This window comes from Mchenga conophoros, linkage group LG4 (genome assembly GCF_057382185.1).
Source record: "Mchenga conophoros isolate Kocher_MC1m ecotype Shallow Benthic linkage group LG4, M_conophoros_male_GT1.1, whole genome shotgun sequence".
NCBI classification, from domain to species: Eukaryota; Metazoa; Chordata; class Actinopteri; order Cichliformes; family Cichlidae; genus Mchenga; species Mchenga conophoros.
This window is the reverse complement of record NC_140529.1, coordinates 13,360,953-13,379,952: the sequence shown is the minus strand read 5'-3', so window position 1 is coordinate 13,379,952 and position 19,000 is coordinate 13,360,953. Positions and strand designations below refer to the sequence as shown.

At 40.7% G+C, this 19,000-nt stretch overlaps 2 protein-coding genes across 2 annotated transcripts; both read left to right on the top strand.

Moving 5' to 3' along the window:
• Positions 1–6,949: 6,949 nt before the first annotated feature.
• Positions 6,950–9,193, top strand: pde6hb (phosphodiesterase 6H, cGMP-specific, cone, gamma, paralog b). Its single transcript, XM_085270454.1, has 3 exons — positions 6,950–7,086; positions 8,032–8,189; positions 8,281–9,193. The coding sequence occupies exons 2-3, from the start codon at positions 8,047–8,049 to the stop codon at positions 8,396–8,398; spliced, it is 261 nt and encodes an 86-aa protein (XP_085126580.1). The 5' UTR covers positions 6,950–7,086; positions 8,032–8,046; the 3' UTR covers positions 8,399–9,193.
• Positions 9,194–12,828: 3,635 nt separating this feature from the next.
• Positions 12,829–17,328, top strand: LOC146575655 (retinoic acid-induced protein 3). Its single transcript, XM_085270452.1, has 4 exons — positions 12,829–13,145; positions 13,800–15,000; positions 15,730–15,785; positions 15,928–17,328. Exons 2-4 carry the CDS (start codon positions 13,869–13,871, stop codon positions 16,015–16,017), a joined length of 1,278 nt encoding a protein of 425 aa, XP_085126578.1. The 5' UTR covers positions 12,829–13,145; positions 13,800–13,868; the 3' UTR covers positions 16,018–17,328.
• Positions 17,329–19,000: the final 1,672 nt, after the last annotated feature.

Genomic DNA, 19,000 nt, shown 5'->3' with positions numbered 1-19,000 from the left:
GTGACAGCCCAGCTATTTTTTAAAGGCACATATTCCACACAGCCTTTACTTCAGTGTCTTGATGACATTAGGGTTGGATGTCTCTTAATCTTTTAAAATTCAATGACAAAAAGACAGAGGTGATGGTTTTTAGTAGCCCCACTGAGACCCCCAATGTGTATTTAGATTCCTTGGCCCAGTATGTTAAGCCAACTGTCAAAAACGTAGGAGTCAAAGTGGACTGTGATCTGAAGCTTGACAGTCAGATTAAGGCAGTTGTAAAATCTAGCTTCTTTCAGCTCAGGCAGCTGCTAAAATAAAGCCAATTCTTTCACTGCAGCACTTTGAGACAGTGATCCACGTCTTTGCTAGCACTCGGCTGGATTATTGTAATGCACTTCATATAGGGGTCAGTGCTTCATACATTACTCCTTTACAGAGCGTGCAAAATGCTGCAGCTCATCTTTAAACTGGCACTCGAAAGGTTGAGTAGATTTCTCCTATTTTAGCTTCACTTCACTGGCTGTCTATTCCTTTTAGGATTCATTTAAAAATTCTTTTATTTGCTTTTAAAGCCCCCCAGGGCCTAGCCCCATCTTATCCCTCTGAGCTGCGACAGCGTTATACTCCCACCCGGTCTCTCAAGTCAACTGATCAGCTGCTGAATGTACCCAGGACTGAGCGTAAACTTAGAGGAGATCGAGCTTTTGCTGCTGCAGCTCCAAAGCTGTGGAGCGATCTCTTCAGAGATTAGACGGGCTTCTTCCCTACCTGTTTTTAAATCACTCCTGAACCCACCTCTTTACCCTGGCCTTTGACACCGTGTGAGATGTTGGTGTTAGTTTTGTTGTTTTAAGTAGATTTTATGCTGTTTTATCTTGTTTTTTTAATATAAGGCTGTTTTATTTTTTTATGTATTATGTGTTTTATTTATTTATTTTTGCTGTTTTCCTTTATTCTATTGTTTTTAACTTATTTTCTGTACAGCACTTTGGTCCTGTTCTGGGTATTTTAAAGTGCTTTATAAAGAAAATTGGATTTTTTTCTTCCTTACAATACACTCGTTTTCTTTTTAGTGCGTCTCAGTGTGATCTTTCACAGCTGTTCCGTCACGTATTGTGTAATCAAAAAGACATCAAAATATATAGTGAGATTTGTTTTTGTCATCTATTGTGTTTTATTTAAATTCTATTGTGTTTTGTGTGTTTTTTTCAGAATTTTTGTATTTGCTGGTATTTTCTTAATTTGCAGCGTGTTTGACCTTTCAAGGCCACCGTATGGATGGGTAAAAAAAAACAAAAAACCTCCAAATAAAAACATATTTAAAAAACACTGTATAATAATTGTTATGAAGGAAATTTTTGTATCTATAAAGTTAGGCATTTTTAGGCATTTTTACTTCCAGCGACTGACTCGCGTTTGGAGCCGGCCTCTTGTTGCCAGTCAATGAACTGAAGCTTTTGCACTTAAAGGTCGCTGCTTCTTAAATCTTACAGTTGGGTCTGTCATTAGCTGCGTTGCTGAGTGGGTTCTTGGAACATCTCCACATAAAATTCTGCAGATTTAACTTTCTCCATCTATCTGTAACCACAAAACTAAACCATAGCTGCCAACCAAGGCCGGGTATATTTCAGCCACTAGCAGACAGAGAGAGTTGACTGGAAGCCAAATGAATGTTAATATAGAGTCTCTTCCCTATTTCTTTAATTCTGTCTTTTAAAATAACTCATATTAAAAATAATATTTTGGGTTTTTTTAGTGCAGAGGTGGTTCACAAAGTGGGACACAAAGTGTAAGTTCAGCATTTCAGTGGCATTTCAGACTGTGGTTTATTCCGTCTAGACATTTTTGATTACAAAAATGCACGCCTGGAATAGTTACTGATGGTCTCGGAGCTTTCTGTGTGGTGGGAACCAAACCTCCATAGATCCCAAAGATCGCATGTACTGTACATCTGCGCTGTGTACATCCAAACTCAAGGCAGCCGAACACACACGGGAATTCAGACGGATCATGAAAGAGCTGACCTGTCTGCTGAAGCCATAAATTTGACAACCTTTACAACGCTGCCTGTAAAGTTTAACGCACTGCAAAGACACACACACACACACACACACACACACACACACACACACACACACACACACACACACACACACGCTGAAGTATTGAGTCATAATGCTGCCCCAGAGCTACTTTTCAGTTTCAAGCCTGTATGCTAATTTAATTAGTAGTCTCGGTATTAAATGTTAGCAGTGAGTATTAGCATACAGACAAGAAAAGTGTGGACACTTGACACACTGACCTGTAAAAGAAATCAAAACTGCGTGTAGCTGCTCTGCGGTTCAGTCTGGGCCACTGTTATTGCCTTTAACTGAGGAGTGGCTTGTTAATACCTGCCCTGCTAATATAACGAGGCCACAGGTAAACAAGCTTAGATGAATTAGCTGTACTCACAGCAAGGCAAGTCTTGAAGAGCTGGTTACCAAATTATTTAACTTTGTGTGGAGAACAGGGATCACACCAACAAAATGGACATTAGGAATAATTAAACTTGTATAGCAAATTACAGAGGAATTGCACTCCTTATGTCTTTTGTTTATTTATGTAAATAATCAGTGTCTGACTTCTACTTTAACCACAGTGGGTTTTCTGGGAGAGCAGGCTGGTTACTCAACAATCTTTGTTTTACATAATGTAACTGGTTTGTATGTGCACTGTAAGAATGACTGTACTGTGCTTTTATTTATTACAAAAAGAGCTTTTAATTGAGTGGAAATAGGTTTATTAATAGGTTGTGTATAATTTATAAATAACAAAATACGCGATTGTCCGAATCACAATAATGGGTTTCAATAAGGTGATGATTTTATCACCTTTGCTTTCTGGAATTATTTTAAATATACAATAAGTGGACATCATAAGGGGCTGTCATTGCTGTGGACACGAGTGATGGTGGTGTGGAGGTCTATCTAAGACTCTTTGGGCTTCTGTATGCAGATGATACGGTTTCATATTTTGAAGCTTTGCATGTTAAATTTCCGAAGAAGTTAAATAAAAAGTCTTTAAATTAAGAAACAAACCTGATCGCTCAACACAGTGTCAAGTCATTATTTATCCTAAAAGTTAAAATGATACAGCAGCCAACAGTAGGTAAATTAAAACTTTATTTCTATAGGACCTTTCAAGATAAACATCACAAGTGCAACGAAATACCAGAGCATGAAAAAAGAGAAAAAAACAAAAACTTTTATGAGAAATAAATAAGTATTATTTCTCATATTTTAACCAATTTTTTTAGTAAATTAGGTTATTTAAAAATAAAACAGAATAAACAAATCAAATCAAAATGTGGAATGAAAAACTGTGAAAAATTAAAAAGAAAAAAGTGAAAAAAAATCATCATTTATAAATACAAATATAAAAAGTAGAAGACAATTTAAAAGGTGGAATGGAATAAGGAAATCAACAACAAAAAAATCAAAATAAAATAAATAAGGTTTGAAAAGCAATAAAAATAAAAAACAAAAATGAATCAACACCACAGAAACAGATGTGTAATCCAAGCAAATCAAGTCACTGGTAAAATAAAATAACTACCAAACTATCACTAAGAATAACCGAAGGGCACTGAAAAGAAACATCCAATACATGCTCTGAATGTATGTGTAAAAAGTGTCTCAAAAGGGGGAAGATTTTAAAGAATATTAGAATATTACAGAGTCTTTGATCAGTCCTTCAGAGGATCTAAAAGAGCTAAGGTGGAGCAATAGAGATGTGAAATGCATGGCTTCATAGACAAATGAAAAGACCCTAAAATCAATCTTTAATGTCCTAAATGAAACAAACCCGTGTTTCCCCACCTGTAGAGTAAGATCCACACTTACATTACACAGCACAGACGTGCAGTCTGTGGTAAAGAGGACAGGTCTGTCCTCCTTCCCTTCTACACCCTACATACATTTAAAGAGGCTTAGCCATTATCGTGTCCTCTTTTAGGAGCAGGTGCATGCATTGGTGCAACTGATCATTGCACAGGATGTGATCACCCCCATATTCAGACTATTTAAAAAAAAATCTGAGAGTGCCCTTTACATTGGTTACTAAATCTAATTTAATAACTAAGAGTAACTATGAATGTGTCTGAGCTCTTTATTTACAAATGAAGGACAGTGTAATCTATAATCTTTTAATACATGAAATCTCTGTCTGTCTGTGAGTTACCTCATCAGTAGTTGAGCAATCAAACCTGGCACACCAATACACCTCACCCCACTGGTTCTTATCTAGATATAATGTCATAGTGTTGCAGAGCAACCACCTACTAGAGACTAAAATGACCCATTTGTAGTTTTTGCGACTGTAAAAGTTTATAAAAGCCTCATATCAGTTTAATTTCACCACAATAACATCTGGTTTAGAAAGTATTGGACATACTTATTTTTAATCTACAAATATACACACCAGGTTTATAGTATCCATATTAAATTACATCATTTGACACATTTGTGAGATAAAAAGAAACTGTATAACTGTATATGTGCAAAAGTATTTGGATTTCAAACCATGTGAAACAGTCCAGACCACAAAAATCTGCTTTTTTCCAGCATTTTTGTGAGGTGCATGTTATTAATATGTTCAGGTAAACCTATGTTTCTCAGGGTGAGTAAGTATAACAGTTTGCTAATAACATTCAACAGGCCAAAGAATACTGTAGCATTAGCATCAAATGACTAGTGTTATTAATAACAGGCATACAACGCCACTGTTCGCATAAAATTACATTAATTGTTGATTTGAGGTCATCCATACAAAAGAACATATTGTCAATATTTTAGCATGCCTCAAGACTTCATAAATCATGTTCTCATTTCTTATTGAGAGCTCCTCTGGTTCCTCTGTAAGTGCACAGGATGAAAGGCTGGTCTGCTGAGCCGGCTCTCAGTTTACATGTTAAAATGTACTTTTTCCCGCTGCCATCAACCCTGTGAGGTTCATATTTGTGACTTGTTATGATGACTGAGACGACACCCTGATCTTCTGATTTCAGTCAAAAACTGGTAACAACCGCACCTTCATTTCATGTTTAGGCTGATGTTACTCCACCGATAGGTTAAACTAGTAAACATACCTCCTTCACAACCCGACCACCTCAGAACTGCATCCTTGTTATTTATCTTATAAACGTTCAGCTTTATGTGTATTTGTGTAGCTTAAATGGTGCCATTTTGGCTCGGTTGTGTGAAGCGTGCACATTTTTCCCATGTCATGTTTGCTGTGATTAACAGAATCCTAAAAACATCTTTGAAATATTTCTGTAATAAACTGCTTATGATCTGGATGTTGTGTTCACTGTCTTGTATTGTGTATAGTTGTATCTTTGTTACAATTTCTACTGCCCTCTTTTCCAGGTCTCTCTCTTTATTCCTTTTTTAAATGAAAAGATTTTCAATTAAATCAGACTTTTACTTGTTTTTGGATAAATATAGGAGTGTATGTCTGTGTGGTTAAATTTGCATTAAACGCCTCTTGACTTTATGTTAAATTAGCAGAAATTAGACGATGTCTTCCTATGTTTTGAGTCAGCGTTATGTGGTTGTGTTGTGTCTTTCTCTTATTTTATCCCGCTTCCAAGCAGTCTAATCTGGGATCCGACCTTTAGATCAACACTTTCCACACACAGCCCGTATGGAAAAGACGAGAAAGTTTCGCTCTCCCTCAAACAGTAAATATTTATATGTTACACATCTTGTGTTATGATTTATTCATGCAAGTTGTTTCTCATGTGAAAGTTTTCATGAGCAAATCTAAAGTATTAAATCAACTGTGGACGTTCTTTTCCAGATGAGTGAGGCTGAATTAATAAAGCATTTAAATGTTAATGGCTTAGAGAAGTGTCGATTAAGAATTGCAGTTTTTCCTGTCATTTTCCTCCCTTGGGATATTGGAATTTAAAAAAAAGATATCAGGTAGCCACCCAGCGAGGCTCAGTTTAACATTTCCTCTTATTTCATCTCCACTCTGTAGAAAAAATATTCAGAAGCATGAAGTCGAAGGTTGCTCATCTTGCTCTTCATCGAGTTCTAGATTTTTTTTATGTTCATTAAAAAGAACGGAACTGGCAGGAGGGAGGTCTTTTGTTTTTTATTGGTGTTAATGAGTTCATTTACTGTTCAAGTGGACCTCCCACACTGCTGCAGGTCTCTGAGAGTGAAGCTGCCAAACTCACGCTGTGAAGGTTCGGACCGAAACGGTTGCGTAGTTAACGCTGATTCCAGGAATACCTGTTAAACCAAACATGGCTACAGAAACTTAATGTGTAAACATGTTGTCATGTTGTCATTTTCCAGGCTGCAAATGTGACATTATCAAATTCCCACAATAAAACTGAAATGCACTTTTTTTTTTTGCTTAAATCTTCATGCATATATCATGTGTAATTAAAGGTAAATAGCCGAGTTTACTATGATACTTCTTGGTATCATAGAAGCATTATTGGAGAGTCTAGAAAGGCTGGATCTTTGACTTTGGGCCTGAACCTGAGTCAATGAGTGTTGTTGTTGTTTGTTTTTTCAAATTTCATACCTCTCACATTAAAGTTGCTTTTAATTGTATTTGAGCTGTTGGTATGGTTAAATTTCCTCAAGGTCGGGTTGCTCTTTGTTTACTGGTGTAGCTGCACAGACCCACATGTGAAAACAACGTCTCACATGGGCCTGAAACGCGACCGGCTGTCTTCTCACGACAAAGCTAAATGCAGGCGTGCTGGGGTTTAGAGGGATAAGCGAGATAAAAGTCCTTCCAGATTGATCTTTGAATGATCTGTTCCAGCAGGCTGCACCACCTCCATCCCATGGCAGGTAGGACAGCAGTGGGGCGGGGCCAATGGGAACAAGGGAGCTGAGAGGTGGGGAGGGCGGGGAGCAGAAGATCCTGGATGGGTGGAGAAGTTTGGCTGACCTTCTCTGGTGACCATGTGACTGGAAAAAGGCTGATGTGGGGATTAGAATTAATAGTATAAAAGTGCAACACAGACAACACACTTCACTTACTCAAGGAGCAGAGAGAAGCAGCTCTGAGCAGCAACTGGGAAATCTGTGACTGCAAGTAAGTGCAAACTCTGCAGCTGCAACTTTATTGACTTTGTTTAGTGATGAAACTACCCGGGTGGCGCTACAATGTAACATATAATAAGGATAAAAGTAGCAGTAGATACGTAGGTACGTGGATAACTGACAGCTGGAAAGATAACAATGATAATTTAGTGTGATGATAATGTATCTGCTAAAATTGTAAACGAATACAAGGAAAGCAGGAAGAAAGACAACAAGGCAATAAAAAAAATAAAATCTACATCTATTTTGGGCTAACAAAGATGCACTGGATTTGCAAAACGTTCAATCAAAGCAAACAGATGGTCGTGAGCCTGCCGGGCAGCGTCTCTGCATCACCGTTCAGCTGAAAGATCAGGAGAGCCTCTGCATCCGCAGGCTGTCTGTATCTGCAGGTGGTGCATAACATCACAAGCCAGGGTGTTCTTCCACCTCTGTCAGAATGCCTTAACAGTGTTAGCAGTCAGAGGAAAGGGGGGCTCAGAAAGGACACGGCTTAAGACGAGAGCAAAGGGAACAGGCAGGGATGTTTTGGTCAAGGCGTTTTCAATACAGTGAAGAGAACGCCGTGATGTGATTTGACAATAACAGCCTCACTTATTCAGCCAAAACAACAAGAAAAAAAACCTTATATCAAGATTATCAAAGTTAAGACAAACTTGTTTTCGAGTCTGGTTTCCAAACTGTCAGGTGGATGAAAGAGCAAATGGAAAAGTTGGAGGTCAAGAATGAAGGTCTTCCCCTTATTGCACATGTCATTCTTGCTGTCCAAGAAGGGCAATTAGTCCACTGTGGATTACAGTGGGATTAGAGCTAATCTGTCTGTAAAGCTAATCTGTGTAATCTCCATGGATTGGCACCGAGCGCTGGAAGCAAACAGGATTAGCACGAGGGCAGCAGGAGGCAATGCGAGGCTTTATCAATGTCTTTCTGCCTTCAGAGATCCGCAGTAGAAATGAACGCCAGCCCCCCAGCAGGAAGCGCCCTGGCCCCCGGTGGAACCACAGGCCCCACTACACCCAAGAAGGGGCCACCCAAGTTCAAGCAGAGGCAGACCCGCACATTCAAGAGCAAGGCCCCCAAGCCAGGCCAGAAGGGGTAAAACACAGTTTTTGTGATATTTAAATGTATAGATTAGGGAACAGATCAGGACTTTGGACGCTCACCTCTTTGTTTCCTCTTTCTCCAGCTTTGGTGATGATATCCCTGGCATGGATGGTCTTGGCACAGACTTCTCAGTGGTGTGCCCATGGGAAGCCTTCGGCGACATGGAGCTCAGCGACTTGGCCAAATACGGAATCATTTAAACCCACTGCCTCCAGCCTTCCTCGCCTGCCTGCACCCTTCCTCTGTCTAATCCTTTCCACCTGGCCTTCTCTCCACCTCAGCTTGGCACGTCGTGATAAGGCTGCCAGCAAACCCCCTAATGCCCTCTCGTCTATCTACCTCTTGCTTTGCGCCACTAAGTGGACGGAAAGCATAATGATGTTGTTTTTATATTATAATATGATACTGTTTACAGTATATATACTTGAAATGAAAAGACGAGAAAACCATCTCCACCTACCTTTTTCCTTTCCCCTTCATCCACCTAGCGTAGTCTCCTCCCGACTCCTCCCCCCTCCTCATGTGGACTTCCCTGCCTCCCTGTGCCACTCCCGACCCACGGCAATGGATGCAAGCAAAACACTTGTCAACACTAGCTTGTATTTGCTTCTAGCTGTAATTACAAATGTAAATAATTTGTTCTAAGCGTTAAACCTTTTTACCTTATCTTCCTTTTGTACTTCCTCCCTCTTTTGTTTTGCATTGTATTTTCTACTCCTTGTGCACAAGGTTGTTGTAAACACCAAGGGATGCAGTGTGGGTGTGCAACATGCTGTAATGGTGAAAAACTACAATGCTCTTTCACGCGATCATTGAGGAGGAATTCCTTTTTGTCCTGCTTTCCATCTCTTTCTGTCCTTGCTGCTACCTGCACTTCCCTCCTTAGAGAAGTTAAAGGCAAATAAGTTTTGTGTTTGCAAACACAATATTATGGAAGATGTGTTGTGAACTGGCATGTCCAAATAGCTGAAATAAAAATCAGTTTATTTTCACTACTTTTACTACCCTCATCTTTTTTTCTGAAAGACATAAACAGAGTAACATGGCATTTTTTTTAAATCAGTAAAAGAAAAATAATATCAAATCACTATTAAATCATAGACTGTACATAAATGATGGACCTGGCAGCATGACATCACCCACTGTTTTGAGTGTATCTTGCTTTATCACCCATTTCCTGCTAAATGGGAGCAACAATTTATAAAATGAATGACATGTTGTATAAAACAAGGTTTAAACAAGCATTCATTGAAGAGATCAATTGAGGAGTGGGATTTTTTTCTCTTTTATACTTGATAATCAGGCTTCTTTTTATCAGCCGATAGGAAAGAATGCTACATCAATTTAAAACACTACAAAAGAAGGACGTAAAAAATGAGACATCCTGCTTTGAAGCCTCGAGATGAACATTTCTTTATCACCATGTTGGTTACAAAAACACGGTGGTAAACAGGAAAGGTGGATCTGACTATAAACACCATGCACCCATTGGCTGATGATTTCTGATTGACAGGTCAATGATATGTCTTCCTGCTAAACGGTGTAAAACGGTTACGGTGGTCCCTCGCTATAACGCGGTTCACCGTTCGCAGCCTTCCTGTTTCACAGATTTTATTTGTGCAACTTTGCATGTTTGTTTTTTTTGTTGGTTTTTTTTGGGAAGTGCATTGTGTTCTGCGTCGTGATTGGCTGTAGACCACTGTCAATCAATCTCCTCGTGTCTCCAGTACAGTACAGAATGAGTTCAGCTTGTCAAATTTACATAAATCTTCGACCGCTAGCAGTGTGACTCTGAAGTGCTGCACTGTATGTTTGTAAGTTTTCTCCCCAACAAACACAACAATGTCGATTAAACATTTTGCACCATCAAAGGCAACCGTGGGGGCTTTGGTTTCATTGTATAATGCTGGACTTATTTTTCTACCAAGGTTTGAACTTTGAGAGTTTAAACAAGAGAGAAAATGTGAAAATGTTGATGCCTGTCTGAGAAAAGTGTATAAAGTGTGTAGTGTATAACAATAATAATAATAGTAGTTATAAAAAATAAAGCTGGCTACTTAATGGATTTCACCTATCACGAGGGACCACTGTAGTACTTAAATTTTGTTACGTATAGATATCAAACACTGTCGATCACATCATTTTACAACAGTAACTAGAGTACGCTGCTGGTATACGGTTTGAATCAGACCTATCTGACAGACTCCAGTTTTTTCATGTAAACAGGGAGTCAGGGTTCTGTGCTGGCAGCTCTTTTTTTAACATTATACATGCTTTGTTTAGACAATATCATTAGGAAATGTTGCTTACATTTTTATTGCTATCCAGATGACACAAATTAATTAGTCAAACTACAGGAATGTCTTAAAGATACAAAGGTCTGGATTACCTCGAAATCCCTGTTTCTAAATTCTGACAAAACTGAGGTTATTCTACTCTGCCCTAAAAATTTAATGATGTCTAAGCAGATACTTACTCTGGATGGCACTACCTCAGCCTCCAGTAATGCTGTGAGTCATTTTTAATCAGGATATGCCCAACAATGTGCATATAAACAGGTATGTAGGACTGTGTTCTTTTATCTGTGCAGTATCTCTAAGATTAGAAACATCTTGTCTCAGAGTGATGCTGAAAAGCTAGTCCACCCATTTCTTCTAGGCTGGACTTTTTGTTTCCTTATTTTCAGGCTGTTCTAAAAGCTCGCTGAAAAGATTCTAGTTGATCCAGAATGTTGAAGTACTGATGCATTCGTTTGTGTTTGTTCTTGCCTCTCTATGCTCTCCTTTTTCATCCCTTTTCTCCAATGTAACTGGTTGGAGCAGATGGCTGCCCCTCCCCCTCCCTGAGCCTGGTTCTACCGGAGGTTTTTTTCCTGTTCAAATTGAGTTTTTCCTTCTCGCTGTCTCCAAGTGCTTGCCCATAGGGATCTTCTGTAGGATCTTAACCTTACAACGTAAAGCCCCCTGATGCAACTGTTGCTTTGAGTTGGTGCTATATAAATAATTAATATAAGTTAAAGAAAAATGTATTGATGAAAGATAAATTAATCTAAAACCTTCGTCTCGCTTCATTTGCTCTCCTTGCCAGAGAAGATGATCACAATACTCATTAGACTATTTTAGTGTCCCCCTTAAACACTTCATGTCCCATAGAGCAACTGATATGCTAAACATTATACAGTATACAAAACACACTGTATAACTAATGAAACTTCTTTGCAGGCTATTAAAAGACTTCATGACATTTTGCTTACAGACAGCAAGTCCCAATTTAAATGCAAATATTTGTGCTCTCACATGAAAAATGGTTATTTTATTTGTGTTGAGGTTTTTATGTGCTCATTAGCACAGCTAGGAAGATTTTTGAATCTGGTGTTACAGTCGTATCAAAGTCTGCAGATTACAAAAAACTGGGGCACGAATCCACCAGCCATCACAAAATTTCACTGTATTTAGATTTTTTTTTTTAAAAACTAAATGAAACATTAAAAAAAAGAGAAACTAATCAAAATAAATTAAAATTATCTACACTAAAAGACTTTAGTTTTAGGCTTTGGTGAATATGTTTATTGAGACTGGTATGACCACATGACAGTGAGTCAGCTCTGACTGTGTTTGTGTTGTACTCCAAACGTCTTCAAACTTGCTCCTGGCAAACATTAGAAATCAAAATGCTACACCCAACAGACTCTAAAGTGAAACTCGCAAACCCGAGAGAGAGAAAAACAACCGAAACACAACTGTGCTCAAAACAAACACTGTTGAGGATGTTGTGTAGAGTCTCAATGTAAACCTCGACAAGGTCTCAGTACAAGGAAACCATCGGGTCGCTAAACATCGATTCGGATTCCTTGGACTAATAAAACTGGGAATATGCTCAGTCATTGCTCTCCATCCAGTGCGAGAGAGTTTAATCAGATCCAAGTTGGTGGAGCACCTAAAATACAAGTTTACCTTCTCAATGCAGCAAGAAAGGCCCCAAAAAGTCTTAAAGACACACTTTCTGTCAGCATCCTTCAACACTGTCGCGCTTCCCAGACAGCGGGGTTGCCGAGTGTCTAATATGCACACAGACACTCCATGTACAACATATTGGTGCCTTTGAAACATTTATTCGAAGGAGATGTTTACATTGGCCAACATCCGTGTGCACACACCCTGCTCCTGCAACAAACCAGCTTACAAATGGAAAAAGTCCCTCTGGGCTTTAGAGCAAACTTTAGTTGAAGAGTGACTTAAGCTTCAGCTGAACACACCCTTAAACAATGTGCGTGTGCAGGCATGAGCGGAGGTGTTACGTATGGGCTTGCAACGGTGAAAAGCGTTCTCTGTTCCTGATGCAACCCTACTTGTGGCGAACTCGCCAATTTCAAGTGTTATGGCTGTGATTTACTAGTAACCAAGGAGACTGCTGCTCCTGTTCTGTATCCAGGTGATGGTGGGATGAGTCAGGCGGGCTCGCCCTAACGCCCTTGATTCTTACTTCTGCTGAGCTGTGACCCTGCACCTCAGGTGAAACACATGACCACATTATCAACAGACGGGATGCAAATTCTTATGGGAAATGAGATTCATAAATCTGGGAGGTGTGACTTCTCATCGCTTCCAGGTGTGTGGGAGCCCCACCTTAATCACAGGGAGGGACGCAGCGAAGCACAGCAGACGGGAGGGATCTAAAAGCCAAGAATTTGTGGAGGTACAGGTTTCCAACCTTCTAAGCAAGTTGAAAACAATCCTCTCCGGTGGTGCTTTTGGACCTCGTCCTTTTTTTCCCCCTCTTCTCCCTTGTGCTCATTTCTCTTGCTGGCAGAGAAATGAGCACATCATCAAGATAAGAGGTGCAGAACATCAACAAGAGTTTACCGCAGCTTGAACGTCAGACTGAGACTAGTTGAGTGTAATTCGGAGGAGGTGGATCTGCTTATACTTGCATCCCAGAGGATAAAAGGTAAGTGTATTCGATAAAGGTTGGGTCAGGCTTGTGAATCTATTTATATTTTGATTTGATGTCTAATAATAGACATCAAAATAATGTTTGGAATTGGTAAAAACCTCTGTAACCCCCTGTGAGCAAGTGATGGGGCAAAGTTGAGGACACGAGGCCTTTTTATCCTGTGCTAAAACTGCCAAAAAGGTCATATTTAAATCTCTGGTGCTGGAACAAAGACTCCACTGTGTAATGCGGGAAGTGCTCCTCAGCTATCACAAGTGACTATCTGACTGTCTCTCACCTCTAATCTTAACTGGTTATAACCGGCAATCGTGTTGTGTGACGGCGCTCGCTACGTCTCCTTTTCTGTCCCGGCCTCGCCTCCATGTTGCAGCTAGTTTTTCCTCCAAGCTTTGCAACGGCTCATTCATTTCCCTGCTTTGTTCTGGCATGTTTATACACTCCCTTCTCCTCCTGTGCTCTTCACACGAGCTACTGTCAAACCTCTTCTTCCTTTTGTCTCTTCCATGCTGTGACCTCTGTCATGTTAGCTTCCATTTCACCATGCTTGATTTGCAGACTTTTAATGCGTTTCGGACAAACTTCTCCTCCCGACTGACAGTTTTGCAGTCAAACATGCGTGAAATGTATTTTACTCTTTTTTTGTTTCAGGATTAAAGACCTGCCACATCAAAGGACGGTTAAACAAAGGAGGACTGAATCCTCGTGTGGATTACTATAATGAATATGGCCCTTTCATCCAAGAACCTGAAATCCCTTTCTCCCCTCCTGTTCCTCTTTTATGCCCCTCTCACCTGTCTGTGCCAGTCAGCCAACAGCACCTCAACCAGTACCACAACCACCACCACAACCGTTTCCTCAAATGTTACATCCCTGATCGGAGTCCGAGGCTGCGGCAACGGGCTGCATCCCATGTACAGGTATCTGTGTGACCGCCGGGCAGCATGGGGGATTGTGCTGGAGACCCTGGCCACTGCGGGCTTCCTGCTAAGTATAGGGCTCCTCTTAACCCTGCTGATCTGGTCCCTGTGTGTCTGCATCTCATCCCGCCATTATCGAAAAAGCAACATCGGAGGCATGGTGGCCTCCATGTCCCTGTTCCTGTTGGCCACGGCGGGGATCTTTGGCATCACCTTCTCTTTCATCATCAGTCTCACCCCGCAGACGTGCCCCACTAGGCTGTTCCTCTTTGGCGTGCTCTTCTCGCTGGCCTTCTCCTGCCTGCTGGCTCGCTGCCTTGCTCTGTTGGGCTTTGCAGCAGCTCGAGGCTGGGGAGAGCCTGCTGTGGCTCTGGGGCTCTTCACTGTGCAAGTTATCATTGCCACAGAGTGGCTGATCATCGTGTTGGTCCGGGATAACAAGCGCTGCGAGTACAGCCAGGGGGAATTCGTCATGCTACTGATCTACGTCCTGTGCTTACTGGCTATCAGCTTTATTCTTTCCCTGCACCTCCTGTGCCGCAATTATTGCACTTACAGCTACAGCTACACAGGACCCATCAACCAGCAAGGGAAGCTGCACAGTGGGCTGGTCTTCGTCACACTGCTTCTCTCTGCCTGCATCTGGGTGGTGTGGATCACTATGTTCACCAAGGGGAACCCCGAGCTGGGCCGTCGGCCAAATTGGGATGACCCAGTAATTAGCATTGCCTTGGTAGCAAATGGCTGGGTGTTACTGATTGGGCATGGGTTGTCCCAGGTCGCCTTCTTCTGCAATGGGGAAGTGAAGTCCAAGGATCTCCCTCTGAGCTTTGCAGGATGGACCAGCCCCAATGCTGATATGCCAGGACTAGGAAGCCAGAAGGAGGGGAGAGACAATGGAAGTTTTGAGAATGACTTGGAGAACAAGAGAGGTGAGATGCTGTTGTGTTGATTAAAAAAAGTGTGACTTACAGTTAGATGATTTGGGACATAAAGGTAATATGATTATTGAAATTATCTTTTGAAATTGACTATTTAAATCCTCACCGCATTCCTAACCACATCTGGTTGACTAGCAATCCAAGAGATATCTCATTTTCTTTGACAAAGACCTAAAAATACCAGTAAATATTCACATATGTACAATAGAGCTGGTAAACTAGAATTTTCGCATTTAAGGATTTATACTAAGTCACGTGTACGGAAGAATTCAGGATCGACCTGACAGTTTAAAAGATGTTCATCAGTACAAGCCTATTACTCTCATGACTTTATAGGATATGATGATTATTTAATAAAAGACCACCTGGGATCCACTCTAATCGGCAATGATTATTTCTTTTTAATCAATTTAATGCCCCACTTTTTTGCACTCCTCAAATCTACATCATCTAACTAAAGTTTGCGTGCACCACAGATCCATAAAGGATGTTGTTTCATTCTCATTTTAAAGGCGCAAAAGCAGGAAAAAAACAGAATAGACTAACTATGATCAATAAGGACACATTAGCCAAATGGCTTTCCTCAAACATGAGGTAAAAATGAACCCAACCTTAGAAAATGACTCCTGATATCTGTCAGCTCAGCTCTCACTGTGCGCCTTTACGATGAACGCATATAATGTATATAATTAGCTGACTGTGTAACGCGTCTCCCTTCAGGCCGGAGAGCTGAGCAATCGCTGCGATCGCCCTACGAGTCGGGATTCTCCATGACGGTGAGTACTGAAGGATAAACCATCCGACTCCTGCTGGTCCAACATTCAACAGTGTGACCTTTTAACTACGTGACTGAGCTATATTGTAGGATTAATTGGACTTTATCGAGGGTATTAATTGCAGCGATGTTTTGTGTTTCAGGAAATCGACACCGACAAAGATTACACCATTCCTCGCCCTCAGACTACCAACTACAATGAACCCTACGATGAATATTATGGACATGAATAAAACCTTATCTGAATAAGGCCTTACACACCTCATGGCCTAATTTGTACTTTAATGTGCGAAATGTAAATATTTTTAGTATTATAAGAAATGGTGTTTTAAGTGTGTTTGTAGGATTTAAAATCATATGTCGCCCCCAAAGAGAGCAGGCTCAGCAGCATGACTCATCTGCTTGAGTTTCATCATCGAGGCTGGACGGGTTCAGATAGTCCAGCTTTGTTCTGGCAAATCCACGGGGCGAATTCTCAACAGTGGGGCGTCTCAGTCACGGTGTGTGTGTTGCTACTCGGAGATGGCAGATAATAGCCCTGAGGTGACAGGAGGCGTGAAAGTGTCGCTTTGAAGGTGCCAAACTGCTGAGCAGAGACATCCACGAAGGAGCGAGAGGACAACTGAGAGGAACGAGAAGAGAGAACGAGGTGAGAAAGGAAAGGAAGGCGGGATCAGACGAAATGAGACAAGACAGGAGGAGATAGGACAGGAGATCCGTCAGCGCTGTGGGAGGGCTCGTGCCATCACTGATCAGCATCTTCATATTCAAAGTTACGTCACAGTTACACGTTTCTGCAAAACAACTGGAGTGATGTAGAAAGATACAACATAGGCATCTTTTTTACCCCGTAACACTTTAAAAATACGGCCTGAGGCCAAGTGCGTAATTCCTCTGTGATTAAACGGAATGTCAATACTTTATTATGACGTAATTATATTTACCTACAAATACTTAAAGGTAGGCACAAAGGAATAAGGGGATAACAAATCAGGGTTTTACAGAAAACAAAGAAAAACTTATACTGCAAGTAAAGCTAATTAGTGTGTAAGTAATTTTAGTAAATTTAAGCAGTGCATAAGGCATTATGAGTAGTGCACAGATTCTGCAAATTTGATGGTATTTGTTTTTTCTTGTAAGGCAGAAAAGTCCTCAACACATTTATATTAGTAAAAGAAAAGCACAGTTGAATAACAGAACATCCATCCTGCAAATCAACATAATGAATATTAAATAAACAGGCAAGAAAAGCAAGATTAATCCACTCCATAATGCAGCCTGTGCTGAAAACTACAGTGTGTTTATGACATGTGATTTTTGTTTTTTTTCTGTAAAAACCCAACTTGTTCTCACCTTATTCTAGTGTGCCTACCTCTAAGTATTTGTAACTAAATGTAATTACACTGTAACTTAAAAAAAAATGCACTAAAAGTCCATTCAATTACAGGAGAATTACGCTCTTAGTCACTTATTATAAAGTGTAACCTTTATTTTACAAATGCTTGCATAATGTGCTCAATAAAAAAAGACTTCTACATAAAGGATTTCGTTCTGTCAGAGCTCAGTCTTTTTTAATGTCCACTTAATAATTTGAATGCCTCCTTGCAGTAAACAAACACTTGTGTACAGGGAGCAGCCACCAGGGGGCAACGTCGTAACAAGTCATAGTAGATGACTAGGTAGATGTAAAACCTTTTTAGTAGCAACTATCATAGTCACGGTTTCATTTACAAGAGGCAGAATGTGCAATAAGAAATTCGTCCCTCTGTAATACACGGGAGAGAAGATGATTCAGTGTGCCATTTATTTTCTTGCCCCCTCCCTTCCTCCCTCCGATGGCCTGTAGTGATTTGCCATCCACAAAAGGTCAGTTCCCCACTTCAAAAGATGCAATCTCTCACACACCTCCTCCTCTGTCAGGCCTCTGCCTATTCTTCCAATTAGCCCAACTTCAATTACTCAGCGAGAGCATGCCATCAAATTGGCAATTGGCCTCTTGTGCATTAGTGCAATTAGCAGGGATATGAGGTTTCCTGCCACATCCAACCCATTTACAGCCATTAACTCTAGATGCAATTAAAGATTGTTCCAGTTTGTTTCCCCCTTGGCAGTGATGAGCAAGTTTGGAGGTGGTGGAAGAGCTTATCATACAGTAAATTTGGTCTGGAGGAGTAAAAACAAAAAGAAAAGAAAAGTCAAGAGTTAACTGCAACGTAGCACCGCTGAGCTGCGTTAAACGGTGGGCATGTGGCACCTCCATCAATCACCCGGCTCGCGCCCCACAGAGGAGGCCACGTTTCTGGACTGTCTGAGCAGGGATTCTTTGGAAGCTTGTTATCTAAATATTGCAGCATTCAGTTGACTCCCCGACTTCTCATGTCTAATGAGAAACTCCCTTATCTCTGCTTGGTATAGGGTTTTGTTCCATTTAAAGCAAGCTCGCTCCTGATTGGATAACTTCACTTAGACAAACACTGCAAAGAAAATGATAAGACTGACACAATCATGGGAAGGAAATAACATAATGGCTGCCAGCTCAACAAATCCAGAACCCTATCTGAGAATGTGCTCTATCACCTCCTGATAACTGTGAGGTAAGAGGGTCACTGCATCAAGAAGAAATGGGAGTCAGTGAGTGCCTTCAATTTCTGAGGATCCTTCAAAGTGTTTCTTTAGACAATGCCTGCCTTCTTCACTCATTCTCAGCTCAGTCCTTTTAAAAAACAGAATTTGTTTAGTTGAATCTATGAAAAATAGATAACATAGATAACAGTGTCCTTAAAAATGGACAAGTGGAGGACCAAAGAAGTGGCAAGGCTTGTAAAAATATATACGCCAGATGAGCAGTATGTGAAAGTCAGGTCCTTGAGACATATGAAAAAAGATCCAGACATGATGCAGGACCTGAGAGATGCATCTAGCCCTTCAGTTGATCAGTCTGCTGTTTGTGAAACGAGGGAGAAAAAGCTGAGGTCGCCAAAATACACAAGAACCTGACTGGAAATCAGTGGCAACTGGTCTGATGGAGTGATGGATCCAAATTTGACATTATTGGTCCAAATTGTTAATATGCAGAGAGGTCATCAGGACAAATGTATAACAGAGAGTGTCTACAGCCGGCCGTGGCTCTGACATGGTTGGGTTGCATTTCAGCCAGTGGTGTTGGAGCTTATCAAAGCTGAAGGAAACTGTGGATGCAGAAAAGTGCCACGAGAT